This window comes from Eutrema salsugineum, unplaced genomic scaffold, assembly GCF_000478725.1.
Source record: "Eutrema salsugineum unplaced genomic scaffold, Eutsalg1_0 scaffold_1, whole genome shotgun sequence".
Taxonomy (NCBI): Eukaryota; Viridiplantae; Streptophyta; class Magnoliopsida; order Brassicales; family Brassicaceae; genus Eutrema; species Eutrema salsugineum.
The window spans coordinates 8,444,851-8,464,091 of NW_006256909.1; the positions used below are offsets into that span (position 1 = coordinate 8,444,851).

The 19,241-nt window shown below is 36.0% G+C and overlaps 5 protein-coding genes across 8 annotated transcripts; 1 reads left to right on the top strand and 4 right to left on the bottom strand.

Moving 5' to 3' along the window:
• Window positions 1–523: 523 nt before the first annotated feature.
• LOC18029240 (membrane-bound transcription factor site-2 protease homolog) lies at window positions 524–3,087 on the bottom strand. Of its 3 annotated transcripts, none has more exons than XM_006413821.2 (7): window positions 2,580–2,986; window positions 2,406–2,497; window positions 2,117–2,264; window positions 1,944–2,024; window positions 1,436–1,867; window positions 1,051–1,350; window positions 524–966 (listed from the first exon to the last, which is right to left on the bottom strand). In XM_006413821.2, exons 1-7 carry the CDS (start codon window positions 2,934–2,936, stop codon window positions 793–795), a joined length of 1,584 nt encoding a protein of 527 aa, XP_006413884.1. In that variant the 5' UTR covers window positions 2,937–2,986; the 3' UTR covers window positions 524–792. The 3 variants fall into 3 exon arrangements, with proteins under 3 accessions (XP_006413884.1, XP_024005904.1, XP_024005905.1); XM_024150136.1 differs by having other exon boundaries at window positions 527–966; window positions 2,117–2,286; window positions 2,580–2,751; XM_024150137.1 differs by lacking the exon at window positions 524–966 and having other exon boundaries at window positions 1,200–1,331; window positions 2,580–3,087.
• A 288-nt stretch (window positions 3,088–3,375) lies between these two features.
• Window positions 3,376–7,274, bottom strand: LOC18029241. 2 transcript variants are annotated; one of them, XM_024149647.1, is made up of 5 exons: window positions 6,939–7,274; window positions 5,947–6,420; window positions 4,674–5,091; window positions 4,491–4,568; window positions 3,376–3,776 (listed from the first exon to the last, which is right to left on the bottom strand). In XM_024149647.1, the coding sequence occupies exons 1-5, from the start codon at window positions 6,944–6,946 to the stop codon at window positions 3,723–3,725; spliced, it is 1,032 nt and encodes a 343-aa protein (XP_024005415.1). In that variant the 5' UTR covers window positions 6,947–7,274; the 3' UTR covers window positions 3,376–3,722. The 2 variants fall into 2 exon arrangements, with proteins under 2 accessions (XP_024005415.1, XP_006413885.1); XM_006413822.2 differs by having other exon boundaries at window positions 3,376–3,779.
• A 413-nt stretch (window positions 7,275–7,687) lies between these two features.
• LOC18029242 (transcription initiation factor TFIID subunit 11) lies at window positions 7,688–9,101 on the bottom strand. The gene is made up of 5 exons (XM_006413823.2): window positions 8,968–9,101; window positions 8,524–8,853; window positions 8,338–8,425; window positions 8,126–8,225; window positions 7,688–8,029 (listed from the first exon to the last, which is right to left on the bottom strand). The coding sequence occupies exons 2-5, from the start codon at window positions 8,838–8,840 to the stop codon at window positions 7,902–7,904; spliced, it is 633 nt and encodes a 210-aa protein (XP_006413886.1). The 5' UTR covers window positions 8,841–8,853; window positions 8,968–9,101; the 3' UTR covers window positions 7,688–7,901.
• A 4,673-nt stretch (window positions 9,102–13,774) lies between these two features.
• Window positions 13,775–14,497, top strand: LOC18029764 (dof zinc finger protein DOF4.4). The gene is made up of 2 exons (XM_024148967.1): window positions 13,775–14,288; window positions 14,319–14,497. The coding sequence occupies exons 1-2, from the start codon at window positions 13,775–13,777 to the stop codon at window positions 14,495–14,497; spliced, it is 693 nt and encodes a 230-aa protein (XP_024004735.1).
• Window positions 14,498–15,403: 906 nt separating this feature from the next.
• Window positions 15,404–18,874, bottom strand: LOC18029765 (leucine-rich repeat receptor-like serine/threonine-protein kinase BAM3). The gene is made up of 2 exons (XM_006413825.2): window positions 16,032–18,874; window positions 15,404–15,843 (listed from the first exon to the last, which is right to left on the bottom strand). The coding sequence occupies exons 1-2, from the start codon at window positions 18,691–18,693 to the stop codon at window positions 15,515–15,517; spliced, it is 2,991 nt and encodes a 996-aa protein (XP_006413888.1). The 5' UTR covers window positions 18,694–18,874; the 3' UTR covers window positions 15,404–15,514.
• Window positions 18,875–19,241: the final 367 nt, after the last annotated feature.

The following is a 19,241-nucleotide window of genomic DNA, read 5'->3' on the forward strand; positions in this document are numbered from 1 at the left end:
CTAATCTTGAATTATACATGTATATCGAAAATATATTTTTCATACAAAATAAAAACATAAAAAATTAAAAATTATTGCATACACTATAATGTGGTTTGAAAAACCAGTCGTACACTCCCTTCGTTGATTAAATTTTAGAAAATTATAATGCTAAATAATATTGTTAATACATCTCAAACTTTTAACAAATATTTATATTATACAGTAATATGAAGGGAAAATTTAGAATTATGTTTTTATAATAGTTCATTTTGAATTAATATAAGCGGACGGGTTAAAATTATATTTTTATAATCATAATTAATTTTAATACTATAAAAATATATATATCTAAACACAAAAATCAATATTTTCATTTATTAAAAAATATATTTATAAAAATAATTATATCTAAACTTAAAAACACAAATTATATTACAAAATTCGTTAAACAATAAAAAATATTCCCGTGCGGATGCAAGGGTTAGAATCTAGTTTTCTTTAAAATGTATTATTGAGTTCTTAATCAAAATCTACAAAAATCACAAATAAAACAAACAGAAAATTACAACAACATTTTAAAACTACCCTGATCCTATACAAATACATACAGTGAGTGAGATAAAAAATGACCAATCTCAACATAAGTTTCCATGATTCCTTTCCGGTATATGTTAACCCGCAAATCTGAGTGCAGTTTGCATCCACTCCATATGTTCAAGGCACTCGAGCTACTTTTGGCCTCGAATGAAAGACCAATCGTGTCGTAAAGATTTGAGAAAATGTTGAATTGAGATTCAAAATTGCGGGCATTTACCATCGGTTCAGAGGTAAACCGATGAGGAAGATTCTGAGGAAGGCAAGGAGAGAGAGGAGACTCCCTCCAAAAAGGCAAACTTGAAGTGCTTTCTTCTTCTTTCTTGGGGTTAACCAAGTGAGATGCTGGAGACTAGACTCTAAAATGGATTCACCATCAAGATAATACACCTAGTAAAAAAGTACTATCAAGATCAAGCAAACAAGAACTTAATTTACATGAGATTCAGTGTCCGGATTGGAAGTAGAACTTACCGGTAAACTGTTCAGAAGGACTAGTGCAAGAGAGACATGGAATGTGCAGGTCAAGCTCCTCTCTAGGATATCCGGTAAGGATTTTCCAAATAAGTTAAATAACGAACGAGGTTGGTATGCGGTTAGATGAACTGAACGTGACATGGCAATCAGATCACCGACAAATACAAACGTCCCAAGACAGTTCGAGCTATTGAAATCCAGACCAAGTCCAGAACACTCGTGTGATGAGGTTCTTCTATAAGTGATTTCTGTCCATGAAACACCTGGAGATTGGATTGCTTGTAAACACCACTCACCCTGAACATCAATAATCAAATGCATAGAAAGTCAATTGATATACAATACAATCCCTGTTTTGAGGGTATTCTCAAACGATAATCACCTGTGAACATACGCAGTCACTTTTAGTATCAGTGTCTGATGTTGTCACCCATCCATCACCACATTTGCTAAGCTTAACGATATCCTTTGCATCCAAACAAACGGAAAAGTCTTTTAGCGTTGCATCTGAGCATGGCATTGGTAGAAATGGAGTGAGATCATCACGACAAACATATTGTTGCTCAACCATTTTCCCCTTGAACCCTTCTTCAATCAAAGAGATAGGGACACAGTAACCCTTCCCGTGATGAAACCTCCTTGAGCCTCCAGTATTCAAGGAAGCATTGAGAGTTTCGCTGTTTTTCTTATCCAAAATCGCTGACAGTTCAAGCCACTCGCTAGGTTTATGGACGCGTATGCCATCCAAGGACACGATAGCATCTCCAGGAGACAAGTAACCAAACAACGGCGACTTAGAAGGCACTCCCACAACCTACAAAAAGCAGCTGAAGTATTAAAGCTTCTACATGGGATTTGGTAAGGTTAATGAAATAACATTAGAAACGCACCACGAGGCTTTCCCCATGCTTGTAGAACGGAGACAACATCACAGGCAAGAGAAACAAAGCGAACGCGCAGAGTACACAGAACTGCAGAAAGGAATTCAAAATCAAGATCAAGGGCTCTCTTATTGCAAAACACACAGAAAGACAATAAGAGAAGAGAAAGGAGCTAAACCAACCACAGCATTATGCCAAATACCAGCACAGTAAACACGAAGAGCATTAAAGCTTGGAAGTGATTGTAAGAGATCATGATCGAAAGCTACAAGACCTCCCGGAAATATAGCTGCGATGAAAACGGCAATGTATTCCATCTGTATCCCTTCACTGCCGCTCAATCAGAAGAAGCCTATAATTAAGCAACTAATATAATCTAAGAGTAAAGCTTCAAAATCAACCCAATTCTATTTCACAAGGAAAGAGCGTAAGGCATTACGAATGAGAAAAAGGTGAGATCTTTAAACTAACCTAGCAGCAGCAAGAGCATGGCCAAGTTCATGAACTAAAACAGTAATAACAGTGGAAACGAATACGTAAACGAGGCCGGAAAGTGATACACGCTGCAAAAACACACAGTCAAAGTAGTTAGCTTTTGTTTTTTCGAATTTCAAGATGAGATTTTTTTATGGTAATCGAGCTCACCGTTGATGGAGAGAATCCGAATACGGCGGAAGCGAGGCTGTTGGAGAGTGGGTTAGAGTGGAATTGAAGGAGAAGGAAGAGGGTAACGAGGAGAAGAGAGGCGACGCCGAATCCGACTCCGATTGAGAACCAGATTTTCATCACGCCGGAGAATCGCCGTCCAAGGCGGGAGATGGGTTCGTTGAACATCGAGATCTTGAGATCGCAGTAGCAACACGAGGCTTCGCTTTCCGTATCTCCGCCGTGTCGCAGAGGGAGGACGGAACCGTCATTGTTTTCGCCGCCGTCGGTGCCGGCGAGGCGGTTTCTTCCGAATCTTATCCTAAATCTTCTCACTCGTCGTCCTGAGATTTCCATCGGAAAATTCAGATTGGTTGTTTCTCAGGCGATGATGGTTTATGTTAGAGCCGATAAAGTAAATAAAACCCGGTAAGAATCGGACCGGAACAGACCCGATTGGACCGGTTATTGACGAAAGGAAGACTGAAGACAGAACTCAGAAGGAAGAGGTCGGTTCGGTTTTTTTTCTTCTTTTCAATATTCTGGTTTAAAGGAAGACAGCATTTGATTACAATTTCAAACCGAGCAATAAACCATGTAAATGAAGCAAGTTTGAGCCAGAACCGGACAGGGAGATGCCTTGTCTGACAATGACATAAAGTCAAAGAGGTTCGAAACTTCAAATCACAAAGAATCTTTGACGTAATCAGAAACATTTTTCTTAACTTGTTATTGGTGTTTCTCGATTACAAGATTGATTTTTGAATAACTTGATTTATCTAAGAAAATAAAACGCAAAAGAAGTTTCATTTCATAAATAGTGAGAGAACCCATGCATCTTTTTTTTTTTTTTTAATAATTAGAGGGAATTATGATTCTTCATGAAGATGCATCTTCACCCCTCTTTTTTTGTACACGAACCGAAAAAAAGAAGAAGATACAAAAGAAGGAAAAATAAGGATAAACCAAGATTCAAAGAAAACAAAAATATAGGTAGGGTAACTTATCCGCTGGTTCTTGTTGGCCCATTTCGCAAGCGCGCAACACAAGCAACCCACACATGCGTCCTTCTTCCACTCTTTAATATTTCTCAAAAGAGAAATCGAAAAGAACCACAGAGAATGTAAAGAAAGAAGAAGGGATTTACTCAGAGTCGGTGTCCAAATTCTCCATACCTTTCAATCCTCTCCGTTTCTGCTGCTGCATTTATACAATTCAACATAACATTTTTCAATTTCATCCCATTAAACCTCTATTAATCATTACATTTGTCTGCTTTCACTTTAAAACCGCATAAGCGAAACAATAAACACCTACAAAAACATTAATCACCCTTAGCAGTAAACTTAATCAAGATCCAATGGAAATCAAGAATTCAAAACTCGGGTATTTTGTTTTCGATCAACAAAACCGGGTATTAATCAACTAATCATACTGTTTTCAATTTGATCACATAAACAAACACAAGATCAAATAGTTTTTAAAAAACTTAACTAACCGAGTAAAACCCACTTGTGATTTTTATTGTTATTTACTATATGTTATTTCAAATATTACTTTGAAAACAATTTTTTAAAAACTAGTGTTCTTGTCTCTTTTCCTTAAGAAAATGAGTTAAAAAAAACAGTCCATTATTCTCCATTAGGAGGAATAGTAGGTCCCATGTCTTTTCCATTTTCTTCTTCATATTAAAATACATATCATGTTATTTATTAATAATAAGGTCCACCCAATTTTGTTTACAAGTTACAACACACCACCTTCTCTGCCACATAAAAATATTATGTAATATTATATAGACACTAGACCCAAACACATTCCATCATCTGTTCTTCTACTATAATCTTAACTTGTATTAAGTCTCTTTTGTCATTATCAAAGAAGTAAGAAAGGTTTAGTAAAGTTAATTACCTTCTTCACATTTTTCTTCTCCCTAACTTCATAACGGTTCTTAGTCAAATCTGATAACCACATCCCTGGAAAACAATACTGTCCACAACACACCGATTAACAAACTTTCAGTTTTCTCTTTTTTTTACTGTCCAGATAAAAATGAAAGACTTTGGATTTTTTGTTTTTAATTAATGAATCTACCTGGAGGGATTTATCAATGTTCTTAGCTCGTTTCCTGGGTCGATGAGGAAGCTTTGTTCCCTTCATTACCAAGAAATCTTCTTCCTTTTCTTTCCTAGACAAGGCAATGTAGATCCTTGGCCACTCTACCACTTCCACATGTGTTGCTTTCTCTCTCTCTCCACTGTTATTGTCTCTCTCCAGCTCCGGATGAGCCTGAGCCGTTGATTCTGATCTGTTCACTCTCTGATGCTGTTGTAGATGGTTATGATCGAACCCGTTTTGTCTCTGGTTATGATGATGATGATCTCTGATGCTTGATCTCTTCTCGATTTGGTCAGGAGACGGTGGAGATCGCTTAGAGACGGCCGATCTGGACACCATACGCCCGTTGGTGTTCCTTGATGGTGATCCGTTGGCTGATCGATCTTCTAGATTCCTGGGCATGATGATGATGATGAACAGCTTAAATCCACAGGTGATTTTGTTTCTTTTTAATAAAGCAAAAAGTTCTAGACTTTGAAAGAGTAAAATGAAATGACGATTTTTTTTTTTTTTCTTCTTCTAGGGACGAAAATTAGAAAAAGAAACTAGCAGTACCCATTACATATTTTTAAAGAATCAGAATCAAAACGCAGACAAAAAAAAAAGTTAAAAGAGATTTTTATCTAATAGGGAATGAGGGACCAAACAGAAAATAAGAAGAAATCTAAAATCGATTAATATTGTGATTTCAAGCACGAAGCCATATTTGAAGATTGGGTCAAAGAAAGGCAACGAAATTTTGAGAGCTTGTATTTCAGAAAAAATAACAATCAAAGATTTAAGTTGAAAAATCTTAACAAGAGAAAAACCTAGAAACAGAGACTTGGGGAAAGGCAAAAGACATAAACTCTGTTTCTGTGTGTTACCAAGGGTATTACCGTAACTCCCTAAAAAAGAGTTTTGGATCACCATCTTTTTTGTAAATGCTTTAACCAAGCGTTTGGATCTCAAAAATCATATAACCAAAAAAAAAAAAACAAACCCGGAATTCTAAAATAGCAATAAAAACAAATAAAATAGGAAACAGTATTTTTAACACATAACATGGATGAACAAAAGAGGAACATATAAAGTCACGATCAGAGAAATTTAACTTTACAGTAAACAATATCTAAATTTTTTAAAGTAAACAATACTGTAAAAAAAAAAAGACAAATCAAATCTGTTCTTACATTTACGGTAAAAAATATCTATCAAAATAGGAAATATAATGGAGTGAGAGAAATTAAGAAGAAGATTTGAGCTAAACCTGGAAAGCAAGAATTCCTTGCCGTCGACGAAACCGTTTCTAACTTTAGCACTCCGGCCAGAGAAAACCGGCGGAGGTGGTGCCGGCGGTGGCATAGACGGATTTACCGATCTTCTCAAACTCTTGCTCGATTGCATCTTACCTTGTCCTGAAGAAGACGAAGAATCATCGGCGGCGGCGGTTGTTGATCGGATCTCGGCTCTCGAGATTCTCGATCGCTTTCGCTGTCCCCACTGCAACAGCACATCTCCTCCGCCGCGACGGCTAGGGCTAGGATCTTGCTGCTGGGTGGATCTGAATCGGAATCCTTTGGGGACTCCGTCTAAGGATGAGCTTGTGGTGGTGGTTGTGCATGATCCGCCGTTGAATTCTGTTCTGGCGACTTCGTTTGATGCTCTTGAAGGTGAAGGTCTCAAGTTCGGCTTTTTGCCTCCGTTTGTGAGGGGAAGACAATCTGGGCTTACTCTCTGATACCTAATCAAAACAAAAATCAGATCAAGCATCAACAAAATGCGTCTGTGTTCTATGCGATTTGGTGAAGAGGAATTTCTCAAATTCTTCTGAGTTTTATAGTAGCTAATGCAGAAGCTCTAAGTGATTTTTTTTGTTGAAGATCTTTTGGTGCTCGAAAGCCCAGAAAATCATAATCTGGTTGGTGGATTCAATTTTTGTGATCAAAATTGAAAACTTCTGCATCTAACGAAGATGAAATCCGGAGAAGGAGACTATTTTGACATTAGAGTTATAAACACCGTTGATAGTTTTTCTTTTTCAAATCAAACCCAGATCCATAGAAACCATTAGAAATTCGAAAAAACAAATCAAAATCCAGAAAAGGAAGAATGAAGAGAAAAACCCAAATCAGTGGAAAATTCCGATGGTCAGCGTATCCGGAAAATGGAAAAGCTCAGAGAGGCAAACAAAAAGTAAAACGGAGAAGACGAAGAAGAATAGGAAGAGGAGGAAGAAGAGGGAGAAGAGAAGAGAGAAACCTCATCATTATACCCAAGTGAAAACTCGATTCGAATTTTGCAATGGTATGTTTTCCGATTCCCGATCTGTGATTATTTTCAAAAATCTAGGATTCGTTTAATTTTCTCCACACCAAACTTTTTCCCGATTGAAACACAGCCTCCTCGTGCTTCCACTTTCTCGTGCCGATCACCAGAGAAGCAAGGAAAGAAAATGAAAAGAAACGATGACGAAAATATCTATGTATAGAGAGAGAAAGAGAGAGGAAGAATAAGAAGAAGAGAAGAAACGGAGGCTCTGCGTTAACAGTGATGAGGAGGAGGAAGAAGAAGGCGGAAGGGAAGGAGAAAGATAGTGGGTGCGTTATTGTGGCGAAACTTCTTTTATTCTTTTTATTTTCCCAATCGAGTCCTTCAAATTTCTCTAGACTTCCGATTCACTCCCCATAGTTCTTTTCCTTCACACCTTACGTTACATAATCCGGCCCATCACAAGGCCCACTAGTTAGACTCTTTCGCAGCCAGAGCAACTTGTGATAAAAAAACGTCTCCGTACCAATTTGACACTAGAACCAATTTTGATAGTGACGCTTTACAATTACGCCCAAGAAACATATGTACACCGAAATTCTTCTTGCAAGATTCGATTAATTAAAAAAACGAGATGTTTAATCCAAAATCGAATCAAAATTTGTTTATTAACCAGAAAGAAACCAATATTTGTTAGCCAAACCTAACCAAGTAAACCGGTATTATTACAACTCAAAACGAAGACCAAAATGATTTTATTGGATTCCAGATTACGTACAACAGAAAACCAGATGAGCAGTTATGAGCAAAAGGCTTGTATTCAAAGAGAGAGTTGTCACAAAGTTCAAACACTGAAGAACAAACATATTCCACAATTCTACTTATGACAGTAAAACATCGCCAGCTTGAGTCTTTGGGGTAAGAGAAGCTCTCTTTTTTATCTCGAGTTCTGACTTAGCGGAAAAGGCGTGGAACAGATCTTTTAGGCACTTTTCCTTCGAGCTTTAGTCTTCGATAGGACTCTCTGATATGGCAAGGTCTGATAGGTCCTGATTCTTTCCTTTCCCCCATTACAACTCGAGCTGCAAAACCAATTGTTCCATCAAGCGAGTTTAGCTTCTTCACCGATTCAAATGTTGGCACCGTATATAATTGAAAAAAAATGTCGCTAGTCTTACCTGTTTCCACGAGTTCACCAACAAACATCTTTGCGATACCACAGGTAACGATTGTTATTGGCATACTAATCTTCTGACTCCCTATGACTCCCTGTAACAACTGCATTCAAAGAAAAACACAAACAAAGCTAATGGTTCTTGAATCTTGTTTCAATGAAGCAAAAAAAAAGAAAAGAAACTTGTGTTCAAAACACAAATCAAATGTACATTACCTTCCTCATGTTTCCTTTTTGCAAAGCAGATCTCCTGAAAGATTCATATCTGCTCATCTGATCCTCAGTGAACTGCGATAAAATGATCCTGAAGAATTCAACAAAGAAACAATCACCAAGCTCAGATTTTTAGTAAGCTGATAAAGAAAACAGGAAGAAAATTGAAAACCAAAAAAAAATACTTACTGCATTTTAGCCATCTTAGCAGGATCAGCAGTGGTTGGGTATTTGGTTAGCTCAGCTTCCATATTCTCTTCCTCTTCTTCTTCGTCGTCATCTTTGTTCTTAGCTTCAGAAACAACGGAGGTTTTAGGCTTCTTCATCTGACGGCGAACACCCACATCTCTCTCATCCTCTTCCGGAGTCTGGTCGATTTCAATTCGACCCTCGTCACTACCATCTCCTCCGCCTCCGCCTCCGCCGCCACTAACGGGTGATTCCGGCGGCGATTCCTCTTGCTCCTCCTCAATTGCTGCTTCGAATGGATCCTTCGAATGCTTCATTCCTTTATAAAACCTAAACGAAAATCACAATTAAAACGAATCTCAACTATAGAATGAAAAAAATCGAAGAGATCAATTAGGGTTCCAAGATGGATAGCACAATAGATAGCGAAGATAATTAACGAACCTTTGAGGAATTCTTAAGAACTCAGGACCAATTTCAAGTGGCAAGAATCAATCGACCTTTGTTCACAGCTGGGGAGCTCCAAAATTTTCTAGGCGGAGAGGAAAATTCTTCGACTGTTCGATTTTGCTCTAGTCAGTTTAATACTTTAATCTAATCATATTTAATAATCTCAAATATTGTTTAACCGAACCAAAAAGTTTGGACCCGGACCGAATCAATTCAGTTAGCTTGGCTCGATTCAAAACCGACAGATAAAAATTGAATACAATTGTAGCATCAACCACATAGTGTTTCAAATTAATCATATGACCGACAATGCTTTGTGGTAGTGAATTATATATATATATATTTTTTATAATAACACATAGTGACACTTTTTCAGTTTATATTTACATTTTATGACACTTTTGTTTTTAGTAGCACTTTCTACTTGAAAATTTTTGTGAAAATACAAAATACTCCTTTGGTTTATTTGTAAATGAATAAACCGATTTTTATAAACCTATTATGATATGATTTCCTTAACTCATTTTAAACCAAAGCCATTTGTCTTCTTCTTTCTTCCTTCTTTTATCTTCTTCTTCTTTTCTTCTTTCCTCTATTACTTTCATTTTTCTGTCATCTTTTTCACCAACATCTCCAAACTCAAAAAGAAGTAAAACCAGATCTGAGTTATCTTTGAGTCACCAGAAAATTCAAATGTATTTCTTAGCCCGAATCTGTTATTCACCAACCTCTGCTACTTTCTTCTTCTTTTTCTCTCTCTGTTCACTTTTCTTTCTCTTCTCCCCCTTGTTCTCTTCTTTAAGCTGAATCTTCATCTCTTTTTATGATTAGTATAAGTAAATAATATATTTCTTTTATCTATATTTACAGGTATCATGATTAAAACAAGCCTACCCATGGAATTAATCTATACCTAGTTTCTGTTTTTTTTTTTTTGAATCTAAGTTGTTTTTTCTTAGATCTGTTTTTCTGTTTTGTTTTGGCTAGCGACATGTCCATGTCCACTTGTACACATATACGATCTCTATTTTGTTCATCTCTATATATACTTTCAATGGACTATATTATAGTGTGGATGCAGCGATGTGGATGTAGCGGTGTGAACGCAGTGGTATGGACGCAGCGGTGTGGATGTTCTCCATTTGCATCTTCATTTCTTATAGATCCGGTCTACAGTTCTTGACAAAGCTCCCAAACTCTCGGTGAGCTTGCAGCTACTTTCCACCATCATATGTTGGTCTCCCGATTGCCACAGCCAAAGGTTTGTCCGGATTCGCACCTTGATCAATATGTGTATTCATGTGGACATGGACACAAAGCTTTGCACCGCTCTCTATTTATCCATAAGTGATGACCCCTCGACCAATTCTGCTTCCTCCAACGATGGACATAAAGTTTATGGATGTATCCACACAGATCAACATAATGCATTTTATGTTTTATATCAATATGGGTGTATCCACGTGGACATGGGCACAAAGCTTTGCATCTCTCATCCTCTTTACACCATATCCCCTATTGTCGCTTTTGTCTTAGCCACGACTCTCAGGATCTATCAAGGCAGGTGAGATCGTGATGTTCAAATCATGTCCATGTTATCTTATCCATGTGATCTTGTCCATTTTAATCTTGTCCAATCATGCTCATCTTGGATTGATACATGTGGATGTTTAACGAGGATATGTTACTCATTCTTAGGGACATACATACGAATATGTTTGTTTGGACACTTTAACTTGCGATTTTTATTGATGCATATGTAAATCTTTGTAGTCGACATGTCTTGAATACATATACGGAAATTAACTTGCTATGTACGTCTCTTTAATTATGTTCATATGGTCTCAAATTAACTTTCTATGATTTTATCAACTTACAACAAACAAAAAGAACGTGGCCATGTCCACACAGTTTCCATATATAAGAGTCTGCAAATGAACATGTATTATGTCTATACAGACCTTTCTAGACCTGTCCACATCGGTCGAAAATCGACTCTTTTGATATTATCAATCGTAATTTCTTTACAATTTAATTAATTTGATGATTTTGTACTCGCAATTTAATTAAGTTTATTATTATTAAATAATTTATGGACATGTACATGACAAACAAACTTTGATTCTAAGAAAAGATACTCAAAATAACTAAAAAAATATAAAAACCAACAATATAAATCTACCATGTGGCGTCCACACGGCAAAACAACATGGCCATGTCCACATGATTGCCATATAAAAGTCTACCATATGAATCTACCCTATGGATACATATATGTGTACAATACTTGAATATGTATAAGGTTTATTGGAATAGGGCATACTAGCGTAGGATTATTCTTAAATATTATGATTTATGGATATGTTTATTTAGACTAATTGTTAGTGCTATAGTATTTTCAATATTGAAGTTGTGAATATATAAAAGGTAGTCGAGAGAATATAAACCAATTGTCATGGACATTTAATTATATCTATATGGATATGTCCACATTAGTCAAAAATCAACTCACTAAAATATTATCAATTGTAATCTCTTTACAATTTTATTAATTTTATTATATTGTACACACAATTTAATTAATTTTATTATTTATGGACGTGTACATAGCAAACAAACTCTTTGTTTTTGAGCGAAGATATTTAAAATAACTAGTACGACGCGTACACGATAATATGTCCATATAGAAATATCCACACTAATTTAATTTGAGGCAACTATATTCAAACATTTTTTGATGAAAGAAACTACTGCACATAGATAACATTACACTCAAAGGATATGTCCACCAAAAAATATCTACAAGGAAAGAGAGTTATGTGTACGCGTCCACTAACTAATTTTGTGTACTTGTCCATATAAATTATTTTTTATACTGTTTGTTCTCCTTCTTATCTTCATACACAGCTGCCATAACCACATGCGATTCTAGTTCCAGAGACGATGGTTGCACGACCACGAGATCCAAGTGCAACTCTGTATCCAAATTCTTCACCAGCATCTGAGAACAAGCTTCACCAGCATGTGCATAAATTTTTTTAAGCAGATTTGAGAGTGAGGGAAGGAGAGAAAAGAGAGAGAGAGAAAGAGCAAAGGAGAAAAAGAGAGAGAAAAAAAACTGCTTCGTTGAAATAAAAGAAATGTCTATGAATGAAGGAGAGAAAAAAGAATTAAAGAGAGAAGGAAAAGAATGTTTAACCGATCGGTTTAGAAACTGGTTTAATATATACATTTTTACACATAAGGACTAAAATGGTTTTTTACACATATATGTTATAAGAAAAAGCCACTTCAAACGAAAGTGCCAAAATCTGTAATTTATAACTCAATAAGTGCCCAATTGTGTAAACCACTCTTTTTTTTTTGCTAAATGGTAAATAACTGTGGAAGATTTATTGTTCGTGTGTGATTATTTTATTTGTTTCGACAATAATGCTTATTTGCCTTTTATCTCATCTCATCAGTAAACAACTTGAGTTTCTTATCGGTTAGAAATAATTGTTGACCGTTTTGAGCATTTAAGCTTTGAATTTTTACTTTTTAAACAATTCAAATTTAGTTGGGTAAAGAACAACAATTATTATATTCTGGTACGGAACCTTTCAAATATAGACTTTTTTGCTTTTTATTTTGGTAGCTAAATACTATGATATCTAATATGACTAGGAAGAAAATTGTTTAAATCCCTAAAAATAAGATTTATGGAAGATAGAATACTTAATACATAAATTTTCCTATATGGTTGAGTTTCCTGTCTCTTTTGGATTAGTAGTATTATGTACTCATGCATTATCTTTCACCGCTACAAACCATACACATATAGTTTTTATGTTATATATTTTTCATATGTAACACAAAAAACACTTGTAAACATATATACTTACGCATATACAAATGTTTCTTTAATTTGTTTTTGAATTGATTATACAATTTATTTTATAAGACTTTTGTTTACATCAAATTTTTGTTGTATTTGACAGTAGAAAATAGTTAGAAAAGATAGCTAAACTTAAGAGCAAATAATTAGAAAGAAAATAAGAATTTGGTCAAAAATTTCTTGTTTTGGTTGAGTCTCTTGTCATTTTTTGATTTTGATATTGGTGCTGATATTAGTATTGCTTCTCATTATTGGTAATTTAGTAACACATGTGCTCAGCACATTATCTCCCTCTCTCTTAATAAATCACTACTCAATCTCTAGTTTTTCTAAAAAGTATTTATGTGCTTTGTCTATTTTAGAAATATGTTATTTTCCTTTGTGGTTGAGTTTATAGTTTTCTTAATATTGGGTATTGTAATCTTCTACATCCTTTTAGCTTTCACCATTTGTATCAATTTAGATTATAGGCAAATCTCATTAAAAAAATTGTAAAAAAACAATATTATTATACATGCGTACGTGTTTTCTCATATGTTTTCATAGTTAAACACACACAATATATATTTTTTTTTTGCCTAAAATTGGCTTTATATTCTCAAATCTCTTTAGATTTTGCTTTTGAATATATGATTTGGCTCATTTAATCATATCTTCTTGATTCTCTATTTTTCATATACATCCAATAAAGTAAAAAAGACTAGGTAATTGACTAAGCTTAGCCTAAAGTTCATAATGTGAAGATTAATCTTCAGATCTTATTAATATACAATCTTTGACACGTTTCATTCATAAACTCATTCTCTAGATCCGAAACTTATCTCTTCTTCAATTTCCACTTTCCAAGAGCCTATATAAGAAGATACCCTCACATCATTAAAAAATATAATAACCATAAAAAAAACTAATTAGCTCTCTAGAAAAATGGCTAACTCGAATATTTTTGTGATAGGAGACAATCAGGTGACTGAAGAGAAGCCTCCACCACGAGTATGTCCAAGGTGTAACTCAGACAACACTAAGTTCTGTTATTACAACAACTATAGTGTATCTCAACCGCGCTACATCTGCAAGAATTGTCGCCGACACTGGACTCATGGTGGAACGTTAAGGGACATATCGATTGGTGGACATGGACTTAAAACCAAGCGTCCAAAGATAGATCAACCTTCTGTTTCTCAGATAGTTTCTGTTGAGATCCAACAAGTTAATCACAACCAACCTTTCTTAAATGTTCAAGAAACCAACAACTTTGTTGGAACTCTTGGTCCTTCTTCTTCTACTGTTGTTGCTGTTGGGAACCATTTTGATTTTTTGCCTGAAATTCATGGTGATATGGTGCTTCCAATTCGAAGTGTTCCACCAGTGAATCAAGATTACTATGATGTTGGATCTAATGCTTTGATTGGTAATCCTTGGATAAACCAACCAATTGATGGTAACTTTTACAGTTATCGCATAAATCAAGAGGATCAAAACAAGCAGAACCAGAACTTCAACAATAATATTATGAATATAAATCATAATGCTGGAATTAGTGGAAGTAGAGAATCATCGGACATTGATCACATGAACAAGAACAACAACAAAATTGAAAACAACTGTGTGCCTAGTTCCTCTGATTATATGGAGAAGTTTGGTTTTTAAATCTTTTATGTTTAATTTATCTGTTTTCTTTTATTTAAGTTTATGTTTTAATATTTTTTTGTTGGGTTTTTTTAAAGTAAAAAAAATTTGTACTGTTCTCTCAAAAATTAATCCCTATTAATTATATTAGAAATTTATAAATATTTAGAAATTTCCAGCTTGATTTGACTGGGTATAAAATCTTTTAAAGGTGAGTATTTGGGTATGAAAAAAATAGAAAAAGTTAAATCAAAATACTTGTAATCAAACTTCTTTGTTGTGCGTCTTATTGGATTCAAACTTCTTTTTCGATTCAAATATTTTACACATACTCCTTCCGTTTCATAAAGAGTGTTATTCTGACATTTTTCACACATATTAAGAAAATTATTAAAAGTACAATTTTATCCCTTATTAATACATTAAATAACTTGTTTTATCTAATAAGTACATTAAATTAATAGGGTTAAAGCTGGAATATTGTTTAAAATTTTGCATTGAAAATATCAAACGACACTCTTTATGAAACAAAAATAAAACCTTAAAACGACACTCTTTGTGAAACGGAGGGAATATATGATATTCGATATGCATATCGAAATTTAACATTTGAGAACATATTTGTATCTGATTTAATTGTTATACTGTAATTGTTTTTTGGGGGTTGAAAAGTTATATTATTGAATGTAACAAAAAGAATGTGTACTTATAAAGCTATTAGACAAAATGTTGATTTGTGTGAATTCTGATACAATCAACAGCAACCCCATTTCCACCATCACCATTCACAATTTTTTGAAATCACTTGATCTATAAGAGATGTGGATTAATCTCTCACATTGATTTTATTAAATAAAGTTCTGCATGAACGGATATGTTGCGCCACGAAGATATAATCCTAACCCCCTTTTCTTTGCCCCCTCAATCTTAATATAAACTCATATCATCATTACATTTCTAAAACAAAACAAAAAAAAACTCTATAAAACACATACAACATAACAAAAATATTTCATTTATATAATATTATTACTCGATTCAGAAAGTATTGGGTTGTTTAGCCTGAGAAATCATCTGGACAACCTCTCTCATGGTCGGTCTCTCAACACTATGTTCTTGAACACAAAGCATTGCCACAAAGAAGAGTTCCATAGCTTCTCCTAAAGGGACATTGCTCAATCTCTGGTCAATGATCTTCACCACACCTTGTCTGTTACAATTTGTCTGAATCTTTGACCATTGCACAATGTCTATCCCTTCTTCTCCAAATTTATCTACTGGTTTTCGACCCGTTATTAGCTCCAATAGCACTACTCCAAAGCTGTACACATCGCTCTTCTCGTCTATCCTCAATGTATATGCGTATTCTGTGTTGAAAAAATCGGATTAGGAATACGGAATTTAATCTATCTAGCTAAACCAAAGTTTTTTTAAGACACTGATAAATGTGGTCAAATTATCTAGAAACCATACTACAAAGGAAGACCTAAAATGCCCACCCTTTTGAAGATTACGTGTAATGCAAGAAACGAGTATTGGAGATCAGTCAATATACCTGGAGCAATGTAGCCGTACGAGCCTGCGATTGAGGACATACACTCTGAAGCTCCATTATCTTGCATCATAAACTTAGCGAGCCCAAAATCAGCTACATGAGCTTCAAACTCAGGACCCAACAAGATGTTGTTTGACTTCACATCGCGGTGGATTATAAGCGGGGAGCAATCATGATGAAGATAACACAATCCTTTAGCCGCTTCCAACGCTATTTGCAAACGCGTTTCCCATTTCAAAAACACTCCAGCTTTCCCGTGCAAGACTTCTCCGAGACTACCATTAGGCATATACTCGTAAACAAGCAGATTCACGTCTTTGTTTGAACAAAAAGCTAGCAATCTCACAATGTTTCTGTGTCTGATTCTACCTAATGTCTGAATCTCTGCGGATAAACCGTTGTCGTGAGATGATCCTTTGCTTATTGTTAAGAGCTTCTTGACCGCAACTTCTTCTCCGTTTGGCATTACGCCTTTGTAGACAATCCCTGCACCGCCTCTACCGATCACATTGTTCTCTTTAACGCATTCCAAAATGTGCTCGCTTCTGAAACCAAGCTTTTGAAACCCAATGAGCTTCCATATATTCGAGTGATTCATTCTCATTCTCCGATTCTTGACCACAGCTAAAACAACGAACACCAAGAAGAACCCTAGCAGGCCTAACCCGAATAACAGCTTGAATTTCGCAGAGATTTCGCCGTGGGAATTAGCATTTTTCCGGTTAAGAAGCTGAGATTGAGATTGGTTTTGGGAACCGTTGCAAGGGTTGGAAGAGTATCCGCAGAGAAAAGGGTTTCCGAGGAATGACGTGTTGTTGAAGTAAAAGAATTGCCCTAAAGTTGGTACTGAACCGGAGAAGTTGTTGTGTGAGAAATCTGCCGATGTTAAGCTCTTCATGTATCCAAGTTCCACAGGGAGGCTTTGGTTTAATGAATTCCAAGAAACATTCAGATAGATTAGAATCCGAATCTGCGAAATCTGAACCGGAAGCTGACCGGAGATCTGGTTATGACTCAAATCCAAGTACGTCAATGACTGACATTCACCAAACTCAGGAGGAAACTTGCCTGAGAAGTTGTTTCTGCTCATGTCAATCTTGAGAAGACTCTTCAAACTTCCGATTTCACGTGGGATCTGCCCCGTTAACCTGTTTGCGCCAAGAAGAAGAATCTGAAGGCTTTTGAGGTTTCTGATTGAACCGGGAATCGGACCGGTTAACCGATTGTTGGACAGATTGATCTGAGTGAGACTCGATAACCGCTCATTTCCCGCGTCTTCCTCAGGAATTTCTCCGGTCAAGAAGTTGTTTTGAAGCTCGAGAAGAGACACATTTGGCAAATAAATCAAACCCTTTGGTAATTTACCTGTCAGAAAGTTCTGACCGAGACGGAATCTCCAGAGAGGCTCGCATTGGCCAAGATCTTCAGGGAGAGGACCAAACAAGAAGTTGTTGAAGAGAATGAGTATCTTTAGTCTTCTTCCAAAACAGAGTGACTCAGGGATCAAGCCTGTGAGCTTGTTTGTAGACAAATCGATCTCGATCAGCTTCCCGTTTGATCCGAGTCTCGCAGGAATCTTTCCGGTGAAATTGTTGTGCCAAAGCTTGAGAATTTCCAGATCAGGAAGCTGAGATACGAACTCAGGGATCTCGCCGTGTAATTTGTTGAAGAAGAGGTTGAACAATTGAAGCTTTTGAAGTCCAGATAGCTCCAGAGGAATCTCTCCTTCAAGGAAGTTGTTGGAGAGATCTAGAGTCTTGAGGCTTGTCATGTTCCCTAGCTCTCGAGGAACAGAGCCTGTAAGCTCATTGGTCTGAAGAAACAGAATCTCCAAGTTCTTGAGATTACCTAATTCTCCAGGAATTGATCCTTTCAAGCTGCAATTCGCTAAATCCAAATGAACAAGATTGATCAATTTCCCGAAATCCGCAGGTATCTCGCTCTGGAAATCGTTGTAGTAACCTAAGTAAAGTTTTTCCAGAGTGGTGATGTTCCCTAGCCCGTTAGGGATTCTCCCACTAAGATCATTTCCAGATAAAGACAGATACTTGAGACGCAAGAAACCTCCGTAGCTTCTAGGGATCTCGCCGTCAAAGTAGTTTCCTCCGAGATCTAAGTAATCGAGTCGAGTGAGTTTGGTTACAGACAGAGGAAGCGATCCGTTGAAGTTGTTGTTGTACGCGTCGAGAGTCACGAGCTGAGTCATTTCACCGAACGCAAGTGGCTCAAGCTCTGCTTCAAAGGCGTTGTTTGAGATGTTCAAGTACTCGAGGCTCGAGAGCTTGTGGATCTCTTTGGGAATCTCGCCGGAGAAACTGTTTGAAGCGACCGAGAGATAAATGAGAGAGGCACCAAGACGGGATATTTCCGGCGAGAGAGTGCCGGAAATATTGAGATTTGAGATGTCGAGACGAGTTATGGACTGATTCAAGTTGTCACAAGAAACACCAGTCCAAGAACAGAGAGAGCTGAAATTTGGAATGTTCCATGAATCAAGAGAAGGATCATAGGAATCAAAGCTTTGCTTTAGAGAGACAAGGACTCTAGCTTGTCTAATTAGTGAGAGATTAAGAGGTGAAACTGAAGGAGAACAGAGGAGAGGAGAGAAAAACAGAGAGATTGAAGACAAGATTAGGAAGAGAGTGAAGATATTGTCTGCCATTGTAACATCTGAAAAAAAAAAAGAAAAAAAAAAAGAAAGTCTATCCGACACGAATCTGATGTTCAGAGAAGTGAAAGAGAAGAAGGGTCTTCGAAGAAATTGCAAAACCCTAGAGAAATCGATCGAAGGAGATCATCATCATTAGACATCATCATGCTTTACTGTTTTTATTTTTTTGGGGGCTCACTATATCCTGGACTTGCTGCTGCTTATAGTGAGTGGATTAATAAGTAAAGAGGATAATCATCATTTCAAGCGTTCAGTTTTTTTTTTTTTTTTGAATAGACTAAATTGTGAAAATCATAATTGAAAATTTTAAAGAAAAGTGAAAAAGAAGCTTCAGTATCCAATGCATTCTTCGTCTTTTGAATCGAGCTTTAGTTTTTTTTTTTTTTTTGGATGAGTCTTTTGCTTTTGAAAAAAGCAAAAGCAATATATAAGCTTTCACAAAAGATGAGAACACACATCATCGCTTTTTCTTTAATGGAGAAAAATATAAATATTAACGATTAGTGCCTCTTGCCTTCTTTTTACCTTCTCTACATCTT